This window comes from Eleginops maclovinus, chromosome 24, assembly GCF_036324505.1.
Source record: "Eleginops maclovinus isolate JMC-PN-2008 ecotype Puerto Natales chromosome 24, JC_Emac_rtc_rv5, whole genome shotgun sequence".
In the NCBI taxonomy this organism is placed as follows: Eukaryota; Metazoa; Chordata; class Actinopteri; order Perciformes; family Eleginopidae; genus Eleginops; species Eleginops maclovinus.
The window spans coordinates 3,485,050-3,497,970 of NC_086372.1; the positions used below are offsets into that span (position 1 = coordinate 3,485,050).

At 44.3% G+C, this 12,921-nt stretch overlaps 1 protein-coding gene across 1 annotated transcript in view; it reads right to left on the bottom strand.

Moving 5' to 3' along the window:
- LOC134860813 (dystrophin-like) overlaps window positions 1-12,921 on the bottom strand; it is a 157,881-nt gene that overhangs the window by 34,891 nt on the left and 110,069 nt on the right. Inside the window, 22 exon segments of the mRNA XM_063877636.1 lie at window positions 107-261; window positions 474-685; window positions 877-994; window positions 1,175-1,344; window positions 1,734-1,833; window positions 1,971-2,069; window positions 2,237-2,380; window positions 2,580-2,705; window positions 3,023-3,170; window positions 3,380-3,555; window positions 4,857-4,992; window positions 5,324-5,496; window positions 5,810-5,932; window positions 8,412-8,438; window positions 9,262-9,432; window positions 10,595-10,747; window positions 10,956-11,090; window positions 11,238-11,311; window positions 11,314-11,359; window positions 11,747-11,917; window positions 12,331-12,453; window positions 12,602-12,781. Of these exon segments, the coding sequence (XP_063733706.1) occupies window positions 107-261; window positions 474-685; window positions 877-994; window positions 1,175-1,344; window positions 1,734-1,833; window positions 1,971-2,069; window positions 2,237-2,380; window positions 2,580-2,705; window positions 3,023-3,170; window positions 3,380-3,555; window positions 4,857-4,992; window positions 5,324-5,496; window positions 5,810-5,932; window positions 8,412-8,438; window positions 9,262-9,432; window positions 10,595-10,747; window positions 10,956-11,090; window positions 11,238-11,311; window positions 11,314-11,359; window positions 11,747-11,917; window positions 12,331-12,453; window positions 12,602-12,781 (2,960 nt within the window).

Here is a 12,921-nt window from a genome sequence, read left to right on the forward strand (position 1 = left end):
CAATGTCACCGGTTGGAAAAAAACAGGAGTGGCTCTCACCACAACAACTGTTTTTTCTTTGACAAATTGTAGAGAGATGTTTTGTACAGTCAGTATGTGTCATTACCGCTTGGTGATGTGTGTCCAGGTGGCCATCATGTTGTCGTTGACCTGGGTGACCTTGTGCGTGTCATCGTTGGAGTACAGCGTGAGCAGTTTGTCTGCCAGAGCGTTGGTTTCATCCACCTGCCCCTGCCACTGCTGCAGCTCCCTCACAAAGGACTGGGGAACCATGTGAGGGAAGAAAAAATGACAAACTGAAACAATTCTGAAAGCTGATGATTCACTCTCGCCTTCTAAATGTATTTTGAGTCATCCCCAGAGTGAGTAGTATCATATTTTTCAGCCATCTGTTTGTGAATTTCCCATGAAAGGTGGAAAACAGTGTGTGCATATAAATTATTTTTCTTTTAATTTAGAAACACTTGTGAGACCTTCAGTTCAGCGTTTTGTCTCTTCAGCGCCTCCACCGTGTACGTGATTTCCTGCCAGGACTCCAGCCTCTCACTGGCTAGCCTGATGAAATGATCCGCATCCTTTTTGGCGTCCAGCCAATCGTTGGAGTCCTGCAGCATGTTGTGGAGCTGCTTCGTCCTGTCCGAGAGTTTGGTCTGGGAGTCTTCCCAGTGAGCCTGAAGCCTGTCCACTACAATGACAGAAAGAAAGAGAAAGGCAAAATAAGTTTGAGATGAGAATGGGCAAGATTCTGCTCTTCTTTGCTTGTTTTTGTTTATATTTTTACCAAACACATGTCAACAGCACATTTGTCTCATTGGTTTGATTATGAGTTTTTTCTACATCAGATAAAGTGTGTTTGTGTGCGTGTGTGAGGCATACTGCGTTCAGTGATAGCGTTGCGGGTGTCCTGGTTGCTGGTTTTGTTCTTCAGGTTCTGTGCTGCTGTGACCTGTCTCTCCAGAAGTGGGCGTCGCTGGTCCATCTCTTGCAGGGACATCTAAAGAACAAATTATCATTATCTGTCATTTTTGGGATTATAGAGTGGTGTAGGCGACACAGTAGTTAGCATCGCAAGGGCTCCCTAGACAAAAAGCAAAGGGATGCTAAAAACAAAAAAGGCTTTGAAACGAGGGAACCAGTGTTGGTAATGTACCACCGAGCTCTCTGAGGTCCTGACCTTGAGGCTGCTGATGTTCTCGTTGATGTCCTCCAGGTCAGCCACCACCACCTGCTTGTTCTGCACCATGTTGTCCAGCATTGTGAGCCAATCAGTGAGCTCAGCCCAGGACTTGTTGAACTGAGCCAACGCTGCAGATTCAGCCTGGGAACTTCCTGTCAGAGTTTCATCTGGGACACACGAAAACACACACGTTATTCATGTGCACTGACATATTGGATCTCGCTCTCTCTATCTCTTTCATTTCTAAAACTCAGCATCAAGGCTTTCAAAGTGTGATTGTATTAAGCCTCAGATTTTAATAAAAAACAAGGATATTTTGTCTGTTAGCATTGTCATCGCTATTAGCTGCAGTTTATTCCTTCTTCTATGGTGAAGATATTTGAAACCCCGGTCCTTACCCTCATTTTAAATCCTCCGACGTTGCATTATCAAAATGAGGACTGGCTAAAATATTCATGCAGTACTAACTGACATACCAATATTTCTCTGTAACACACAAAGGCATAGACCTCAAATGACACAAAAACTGAAGAAAAAAACAGGCTCAAAGACTTACTGGCTTTTCTGGCTAATAGTAGAGCGGCCATCCTCTCCTTATGCTGCCGCACCAGCTCCAGGATCACAGTCCAGTCTTCCCTGAACTTCACATACTTCATCTGTCACCACAACAACCACAATTAAGAACCATGGGTTGACAATACCGCACTTTCACATTATAAACATTGTACAGACGCAATCAAGGGCTTTTATTTTCATATGGCAACTTCACACACGTATGAGACAAAGATGTCACCTTGTCTTGTTGGTTGGGAGGATTCTCCCTGTACAGTTGATTGGCTCTCTCCAGAACTGACTCCACTTCTGGCTGCTTCACCTGTACTTCCTCAACGAGCTGGAGAAACAAACGGAGCCAATGCACATTTAGAATATAGCGTGCGAAAAGTTTTACTCAAAAGGAGTCACATTCATTGTGTGTGTGTGTGTGTGTGTGTGTGTGTGTGTGTGTGTGTGTGTGTGTGTGTGTGTGTGTGTGTGTGTGTGTGTGTGTGTGTGTCCTACCCGGGGCTCATCAGGGCTTTGCTCCAGCTTGGCCCTGGTGACAGAGGCCCAGGCTGACAGGCCGTCCAGCTGACCCTGGAGCTGCTCCAGCTCCCTCAGCAGAGCCTCGATCTCCAGCTGACGCTCAGGCAGAGCCTTAGACACCTACACAGACAGGATGGGTTCATTCAGGTACACTCATACACATTTACAATCAGTTTGGTTTTGCTTGACTTAAATGTTTACCAGCTGGTCTCTAACTGAGAGGATTATAGCTTGGTGCAGCTATGTTCTGATAAAAGAAGCTAAGTATTGACACTTTGTTGTGCTGTTAGCTGTGGTTCTCCCAGTGAAGGCTGCTGACCTGAGCCCAGCGACTGTTGATGACCCTGACGTCGTTCTGTCTGTCAGCAGGAAGTGTTATCTGCCTCTGTTTCGTGTTCAGATCCTCCATCAGCGCACTCTTGGCAGGAAGCTCCTCTACGCGTGCCTGACACACCACAAGTCAGAAAGAAATCATTGCAGCAGCTTAAAGTAGGACACAGCTCTTTCAATCTAATTATGTAAACACAAACACACCAACAAATAAGGTTGGATTTCAGAATGAGAGATTATAGCATGTCATCTGAAACCATAACACGCTTTGAAATTAAATTTACACACATGTTTTAAAGCTCAGTGTAGTAATAAAGAGCTGAATCTCATTTACACCATGATGGCAGCTAAATTGGATTATGCTGATGGTCACACACCCACACAGACAGCTCAGTGGCTCAGTATAAATGCTGTGTTGTGTCGTGATGGTACCTGGACTTTCCCCAGAGTGTCTCTGATGTGCTGTGGTTCCGCCGGCTGCAGAGGGATGGCCAGGACCCCCTCCGCTTTATCCAGCCAGCCCAGCATGGAGCCCATGTTCTCCTGCAGCTCCGCCGTTGCCGTGCGGGCCTCTGCAGACCTGCAGCGGGGGGGGGGGGGTATTGGATTGTGAGACATGTTCTGAAAATGCCCACATGGAGCAAAGCGATGATTTTGTTGCCAAAACAGCGTGTTTTTCTCTACTGTGAACTCAAACAAATTAAAATATAAATCTTCTTTAAGGGACATTTGAAAGGTCACACACACACACACACACACACACACACACACACACACACACACACACACCTCCTCTTGCGCTCGTTGAGCTGCATGCAGACGTTGGCCCAGCGAGCATTGACTGATTTGAGCTGCGTTCGGAGCCGCGAGGAATCGTCCGGTGTGCTCAACTGGCTGATGTTTTCCCCCTCGGAGATCACCCTGCCCAGCACCACCTCCTGCAGAGGGATGGCCTCCGTCAGGTCCTGCGCCACACATACACACACACACACACACACACACACACACAAGATTGAGGATATTAAGTGATCATTCATCCCATAATTCATAATTCAAATCAAATGTTATCTATATAACCAAAAACCACAACCAACTAGGGTTGTGGTTTCCAAAAAATAGACCTGAACACATCCCTCCCACAAGCGTATCAACTGCAATCTATTCAGTCTATATCTGAGTGTGTGTACAGATAATCGGCATTGGGTGCGGTTCAGGTGGCAGCTTGTGCATTGAGGTAGCAGATGGTTCTTTCTCTCTCTCTCTCTCCCTCTCTCTCTCACACACTCACACACACATACACATATGTTGGCACTTGAGTGGCACTTGGACGGTGCATCGTCGTCTGTGCAGGTGGACATTGAGAGCTGATCACAGCAGCCTAAAGTGGACTGGGCATGTCTGATGATGCAAACACACACACTTATGCACACACTACTTTATATGCAAGGTGGAATGCATCGGATTAACCACAGCTACTGAAACTAAGAGCCAACTCAGAAACACGTCTTTAAAAACTCATGCATTTCCCTCTGTGGAAATCGTTCCTCATCTCCGTCATGGTGATTTTAAACTACTTGCTTCACATAATACTTCAATTTCATTTCAAGTTTTCGGGGCTTATGTAACATTGAAATGTCAGATTGGACGACATAACAGTGTTGCATAAGTCTGAAAAGGAAAATGTTATGCTTTTGTCGAGGCGCCCTGCACTTTTAGACACTCACTGCTTTCTCCTCTAGCCCTCTGTGTGCAGACGTTTGTGTATTTGTGTGTGTGTGGGTCATAGCGAGACGACAATTTACTCCAAATCTATGTTTTTGCTTTCCTGGAATTACATTTGTAGCTAATTATTTTATCAGGGGATAACGGACCATAAATGAATCACTATGGCCCTTTGAGATTTCAGCATGTCCTAATATTATTGTGTCAGGCCACCAGATGTCACATCTTGTTGTCGTGTGCTACTTCATCCCACCGTGAAAGAGAATTTGTCTTTTTATGTAATCAGTGTGTGCACAAAACTAAGAAAGAGAAATATGAAAGTGCACAGTGAAGCAGTGCTGTGCCTTGCTCAAGGGCATTTCAGCAGCGTTGGTGGACACTGGAGATGAAATATGACTCAGGCACAGCTGGAATACACTCAGCAGCTTTCTGGGTACAATCAGCGATGTGTGTGCAAGCCTGGCTTTATAATTGTGTGTGTGTGTGTGTGTGTGTGTGTGTGTGTGTGTGTGTGTGTGTGTGTGTGTGTGTGTGTGTGTGTTACCCTGAGGTGCTGCCTGTGTGCTGCTGGCTCACTCTCTGCCAGTCTCAAAGAGCTCTCGGCGTCGTTCAGCCACTCCTCCATCGCCTTCTGATCCGAAACAAACTTATGCCACTTGGTGTTGCAATCCTGCCAACGCCTTGATGTGCGCACACAAAACAGATTGTCATTAAAATACGTGGACGAGATGAATCAATATTCATGCAATTATTTCCCACACACTGCAGCCTACAACTAAGGGCTGCCGTCTGGAAACATGGAGAACTCTAAAGCACAAGACAATGTAGAAGAGCTTTGAAAAAGGCAAAGAGGGACTGATGTAGCTTATATGCTAGCATGTGACAAATAAAGTTGAGTGATCCCTCTACCCCCTCCTCACTTCAGTCAAGTGCTGAACAATTATTGGCAATTTTGTCCAAAGCAGTGGAACAAATCTGTTTCCGACTACTACTTCAAATAAAATGACTTACTTGAGTCTGTCCAGGTAGAGCTTGTTCAGTTTGTCCCAGTTAGTGTTGAGAAGGGTGGCGGTCTCCTGGATCCTCTGACCCTCCAGGGGCCGGGCCCCCGACACCATCTCCTCTCTGCGGGCCAACGCTCCTTCCACAGGGCCCCTCAGCTCTTCAATGCTCCCCTTCACCTCCTGAGTGGAAAATTGAATATGTAGACTGCTTCCAGACCTTATGCTACACTGAATGGCTGTATCTTCATATTGTAAAGGCCGATATTTGACTGGTATATTACTCTCCTCAAAGTCCAGTCCCTCACCTCTATCAGTTATGAGGTCATGACTGCATGTACTCTCTATCGTCTTTGCCACCTTCGTGATTCAAAAATAATGACCTTGCAATCAGCTATACTCTAACTCAAATTCTGTTTTGTGTTTTAATGTTTTGAATTGCTGCTGAGGACTATTTTCCCTGAGCCTCAGACAGAAACAGAGAAGCGGTACTGACCTTCAGACAGAGCTCCTGCTGCGGCAGGTTATAATACGCTGCTGGCCAGTACTCCGGAGAGTTCAGCTTGAAGTCCGTCTCCGACACTGAGCGCAGCAACGCCTGCAGCTCTATCAGGTACTCCTGAAGTGCATGCATTCACAAACACACAAAGTGGAGAGGAAGTTCAGAAAATATAATGTCTACACAAAAAGACATGTTTTAAACAACGCTTCTCTAACAGGCAACATATCAGAGCTAGCTCTAAGGGGGAAACATCAGATATTCCATAGAAACTGATCTGGGACTTCAGTTATTAAACCAGATCATGAGTGAAATTACATGTAATTCTTGACAAGATTTGAATCAGTTTTATCGAAGACTTAAATATCTAATGAAAAAGATACACATATTTGTTTAAATATAAAAATGAATGATTGTATTTTAAGTTTAGATGATAAATTCCAACATTGAAGCCCTAGATCGTTTCTTTTTTAACAGGAAAATCCTAATCACACACATAATTAAACCTTATTGTGAATCATGATCATATCCAAGCCTGCGTCAAGCTTTAATATTTGAAATCCTAGATTATGAATTCACTTTTGTATCACCATATGAGTGACATGACATATTTCCATGACCATGATGCACAATACTCGACTCAATACAAACTCAACATGGCAATGTGTGCAGGGGGATTCTGGGTATTAACACTCGGTTCTGTTCAGTGTTATGCTCCTGTCAGTGGAGTAATTGCTTCTCCCTTTAAATGACACATTTTAATGAACCCAAAACAAAAAACACATTAGCATTATCTGCAGCCTCACAGAACGTCCGTGATCGCTGCTGGCCTCAACTAGTCAGCTCTGGGTTAGCTTGGTGTGACATCTGACATGTGGTGAAATAGGGCCAGGAGTCCCAGTATCCCTGCTGCACACAGAGCTCTGTGGTACTGGTTTCTATGGGTAAAGTAGGTAGTGCTTTGGCGCAGAGATTAAAGGAACAGCTAGATGAGAAGATCCCCACCACTCACATTTCTGCGTTCCTTATATATAAAGCTAACATGAAGCCGATTGGCTTAGCTTACACAACTTAGCCAGGCCTTCACATTTGTACACTTTTGTTGGATCAAACAAATTAGATATAACGTATTAAACTGAGGATCCATCTGCTGGGTCTTTTAACTATGGACACTTCTGGGCCAAATAGGAAGTGGTTTTGATCTTTGCATCTACGTCTCAAAGAAAAAAGGGAATACTTTTCTTAAAATGTCAAACTGCTACATGTTGTAGTTCACCAGCTCATTGAGTTTTTGCTGAGCTTATTTTTGTCAACAATAAAGATCATGTGATGTTTTTCTTATCTTACTTCAAACATCACTCACATGCCCATATGTACAACAGAACTTAAAGGTGCCTTTACGAAAGTATAACTTAAAGAGAGATGCTAGAGTGTTTCCATATTCTACTTATTTACCTGACTGATATTTACTTTGCAAATTCCTATTTTACATATAAATGATGCTCTGATGTATTGTTACTCCCCGTCTGTAAAGGTAACTGAGTTCCAGCTGGAGTTTGATTGGTAAAATTAAAATATTGATTCAATAGCAAAACTCTGACGGAGCTCTTTCTGCTTCAAAATGAACTCTTTCACTGTTTTTTGGAGGTAATTGTTTTATTGCACACATGGGTATATGTGAGAATTGTGTTTTAATTAGATGTACTTCCCAGGTAAGTGGGTCAGAGATGTCTCACTTGCACCAGTAAGCTTCTTCCAGCATTTTTAAACTAAGCCGGTGTTGATGAGCAGTGTTTTGGCATTGTCTGATGTTGCCACGGCTCCAGACACAAAGATTGTTTCATGAATTCAATGCTTGAGTTTGTGCCTTTAGTGACTGCAGACCAGCCCAGGTTTAAAAAACTGAAAATATCTCCCACTCTCATTATTTCATCTTCCCTTACATTTTCTATACCACTTGGACTGAATACACATCTAAACTGTATTTGTCTTTATAGAAAACTAAACTAAAATAGAGCACATGCTTCTAATATTCTAGGGTTTGTATTATCCAAATGAAAGGTTTACAATGTGCCCCCATTCAGATATCATACATGCATATTGTAACATTACTTCTATAAAGGAATCCGATGGCTGCAATAAGAAAATAATAGCGCTATCAAAGTTTGTGAGCAAGTGTCACTCCACATGTCCATTCCACAAGGTCAGCTCCAACAACACCCCTCCAGTTGGCAGGGATTGAGTGAGTTGCTCAAGGACACTTTGTGTTACATAAGTTTTGGTGCCTATTATTAGCACGTACCCAGCTTGGAGAATATGGAAAGTAAGTGCACCAATTACTGCTCGAGAGTCCTAAAGCAATGCACCAAAGTGCCTAAACAGCTTGAGTGGAGACGCTCAGAGGCCTTACAGCGAGTGTGTTCAGAGGGTGGTCTCTGGGTGACTCTTAATACCTGCTTATGATTCCTCTCAGCGCGCCTGAATAAATGCATAACTGAGGGTCTGAGGTCTCACAGCTCAGATGTGTATTGGTCCAAGTTTATACCATATGGTGTATGCAGTTGATTCAACTCATGTGATTGGTTGACAGGATACATACATCTTCAGTGATTGGCAGACCAGGGAACTGCCAGGGTGTAATGTGATTGGTTGGCATGCAGTGACAGAGAGCAAGACACAGCAACCAATGAGATTCAGACATGTGAGCGTGCTTCACATGTACACAGAAAATAATGAAAATGCAGCAAAGAAAAACAAAAAAAGCAACTCACACCTTTTTAATCTGACCTTTCAGGGGCATTACTGAAATGATGTGACTTGATTTATTGTAACAGACTTAGAGAAATGTCTTACCTACATTTTACAAAATACGCCTAATTGCTTTCTTGCCAATATTTAGATTATAAGTTAAATTTGGTGCTATCTAGCAAATCTTGTTGCACAACTTTGTTTCTTAATAGCACCGGTGTGAATTAGCGTTATAGGGTGGTGCAGGAATGAGTCTTTGAACCCAGGTCTGAGTCAGCATTTGACCACTCCCTGTTCCCTCTTCTCGAAGACGTTTTACTTTCAACATAAGACACCTTCAGCCTAGCCGTGGTGACACAAAGTCATGTGACTGTGATAAAGTTTAAGGCTTACGTAGCTTTTTACTTCAGGAGATTGCACATACACTTCAAAATCATGAAGTGGTGTTAATATGTGGAGATTATCCTGCTGAAAATACATTTAAGTATCATGAACGTGCGTCAGGTGAAGATCTTATTTCCTAAAGTTCCTTTTGGTCTTCCGGGTTGGCCTACAGAAACACGTCATCACTGCACCACTCTATACCTCCTCATAGGGACTCACACTAAATGTTCAGACCTTAGAGAGTAGTATAAGTACTTCGAGCTGGAATAATTAGTAGAGTATTAGTAGATATAGAAGTCGTGCCTACTGAAACTCACACAGTGTCTTTTGAAGGGTAAGAACTTGCCCTCCACCTCAACCCAGCGCGTGTTGAGCTGGAGTTGGCGGGGCTCCACTAGATTGGCGGCTCCAGCTTCTGACAGCTGATTGGCTAAGCCCTGCACCTCGTTAAGCTCCTCCTTCTTCTTGTCGAACTCTGAGCCAATTTCCTATTGGACGAAATCAACCAGGAGGTCACTCGCTATCGGATAAGCTCGAGGAGGGGTAAGCACAGAGAGGCATGTGGATGTGGAATAGTACACACTCACACACGGTCGATAAGTACATTATTCAAATGATAAGACACTCACACACTCCAACAAAGACACAACACATTGATAAAAGGGAATCATGTTTGTAATCGTCAAACATACACAAGTGGTTTATATTGATATTATACTGTATGTATGTCCACTTCAACAATCCATATCAAATAAGAAGGGGGTGCCTTGATACTTTATTTACATTGAGAAGAAGTACAATCACTGGACTGTTGAATAAGAACAGAGAAGTGGGGAGTGTGGAAAGAAGCGAGGAAAGACAGAAAGACAGATAGATGAGCAGACAGACAGACAGACAGACAGACAGACAGACAGTGAGGAATCTCAGTTGCGGCAATGACAGGTGAGTCTGAGGCGAGCGAATCAGACGTCCCCTTAGCGAAATGTCATAGTGACCATCTGAAAGTGAAAGACACACACACAGAGTCAAGGTGGGGGAAGAAAAACAGAGGGAGGCCAAGGGGAGGCCAGGGGGAGGCCAGGGGGAGGCCAGGGGGAGGCCAGGGTTCCTGCGTCAACACATTGGACATGGAGCTTAGAGGGGCTCCATCTGTCTGTAGCTTTGCTAATATTACTGATAACAAAGGCCAGTTCTGTTTTAGTATTGAATAATTACTATGTACTCTCTCTTTAGAGTTGATTTGAACCTCAGCTGTTATAAGCTATAATACAAGATAAAGAAATGATTCCACTGTTTCATAAATAACTCTGAAAGGAGCCTCGTTCCAACGCTTGGTGCAGTTTTTTATGGGGGAAGGACATTGATCTGCAATTATTTTCTTTAAATAGAAACAACGAATGATGCCCTGGAACAATTATTGAGAAAATCACTCTTCCCAAGGGAATGAAATCCAATGAAAGCAACGAAGCATTTGTCGAAAAGCAGCGGAAGAGGAGAGGTGAGAAACAAAGAGAATAAGGATCTGAGAAAAGATTAAAACAGCAGAGAGATGAAGAGGAGGATGGATATCCCGTCATTTCTGAACATTATTATCCATGTACAATGTGTGTGTGTGTGTGTGTGTGTGTGTGTGTGTGTGTGTGTTATCACCTTGACCCTCTCTCCCTCGGGGGGATCAGGCAGTTGGTCCACGCTGCGTTGAATGTCGTCCAGCCAGGCCATCAGGTCATGTGACTTCCTCCTGTACTGGTACCACTGGGGAGCGATGGCCAGCGCCTTCCTGTTCCTCAGCAAACGCAGGTCCTACACACACACACACACACACACACACACACACACACACACACACACACACACACACACACACACACACACACACACACACACACACACACACACACACACACACACACACACACACACACACACAAAATATAATGCACTTGCAATTTTGTTTCAAGTTTTTTTTGGAGGGGAGTTATGTACGTGTGTGTGACTGAGTGTGTGTTACCTTGACAGTGTTGTACTTGCTGTTGAGCTGGTTCTGCTTCAGCTTGATCTGCTCTCTCTTGTCCTGATCCGGCGCTCTCTTCTGTAGATTCTCTCCTTTCAACAGTAACTCCTTCACTGCACCTTCCTCACAGTCCTGCGACACACACACACACACACACACACACACACACACACTGTTTAGAGCTGAACCACGTGATATGAACTGAAAGGAAAATGATTATCTGTGTGTGTGTGTGTGTGTGTGTGTGTGTGTGTGTGTGTGTGTGTGTGAGAGAGAGACCTTGTCCTCCTGGAAGTCCTCCTCCTTCAGGTTTTCCCCCTGCTTCACTTCCTCCTCCAGGAGCTCCAGCCAATCTGAGCTTCACTGTGGTACTGCTCCAGCTCCTTAGCCGACGCTGCCGTCTGACACACACACACACACACACACACACACACACACACACACACACACACACACACACACACACACACACACACACACACACACACACACACACACACACACACACACACACACACACACACACACACACACACACACACACACACACACACACACACACACACACACACACACACACACGAGAAACAGAAAGGTCATCAGTGGCCCAGAGGAGGAACACTTGGTCGGAGGGGTTGGTGCAGATTAAGGGAGAGTTTGAAGTCCATTTAGTGGGAGTCTAATTGAACTGTTTCAAGCTAAACGACAGACAAACACGAACTAAATCTTATCAGCCGCTCTTAGATTTTCAAAAAATAAAAGCACTCAGAGGGGTTTAATCTTCCTACCAGTCCGCTGAGGATGCGTTGTGCGATGGTGTCAAATCTCTGGTTGAGCTGCTGCACTTTGGGCCTCACTTGGGCCTGGCAGTTCTCCCCCCTGGTGGACATGAGCTCCTGGGCCAGAGCCCTCACCTCCTCCATCTTTCCCTTAGTCAGATCCAGCTCTGCACGCAACACCTGCAACACACACACAGTTATCCACAGATGCTCTTTCTTAAGGCTAGTTAATTCCTTTTTGGGGGTAACAGAACTCTATCTTAAATACAAGGATATGAAATCCTGGGCGTGAGAGAAATATTACATAAAATAGCTTCAAATCTCATTGTGAACGTCGACCATGCAGAATTAAATAACTTAGGTTAAATGATACCTTTTTGCTGCCTCCCAGAGAGCGCTATCAGAAGATAAGTGTTTGTTAATGATTGATCCCTCTCTGTAAGAGCTGATAACAACAGGATCTGTGTTTTAAAAAAATACTGCAGTTCTTCTCCAAATCCATTCGCTCACATCTAATCTACAAACAGACTGGAGGTAAAACACCAATACACATATACGATAAGCACAACACATGCACAGACAGACATTACAACCTTGAGCGCAGCGTCGTTGGGTCCCTGGCTGTCTATCTCGTCCATCTTTTTCTCCGCTCCGTCAACCCATCCGTTCACTTCCTTTATCTCTCCATCTAACTTCTGCATCTGCCGCTGGTAGTCCTGAGGGAGGAATGACAGAGAGAAACTTGAGTCTGCAAACAATGACACTTTGGGAGGGTTATTTTTAGAGATGGGTATAATTTTAGCACTGGTGAGACGGATAAATAAGTATCAATGTGTTTGAAATGCTTTATTTTTGTTCTCTGACCAGCAGCAGGTTGAGCCACTCCTCTGCTCGGGATGTGACAGCGATCCAGTTGCAGCGCAGCAGGCTGACTTTGTCGTCCACCAGGCCCCCGTGGCCCCGCAGCACCGCCTTCAGGGCCTCCGCCAGGTCCACCACGGCCTGCAGCTGCGGCTCACGCCTCTCCGTCTCCCCGTGGATCGACTGGCGGGATTAGGAAAAGACGAGAGTTGAGAGACAGAATGTGATTACCTATTGAAAGCTCCAGTTCATTGTTAAATAAAAAAGAGTATTCTTATTGTGAAGTCAATATCCAGGAAGTGTGTCACACTGGGATTATGTTG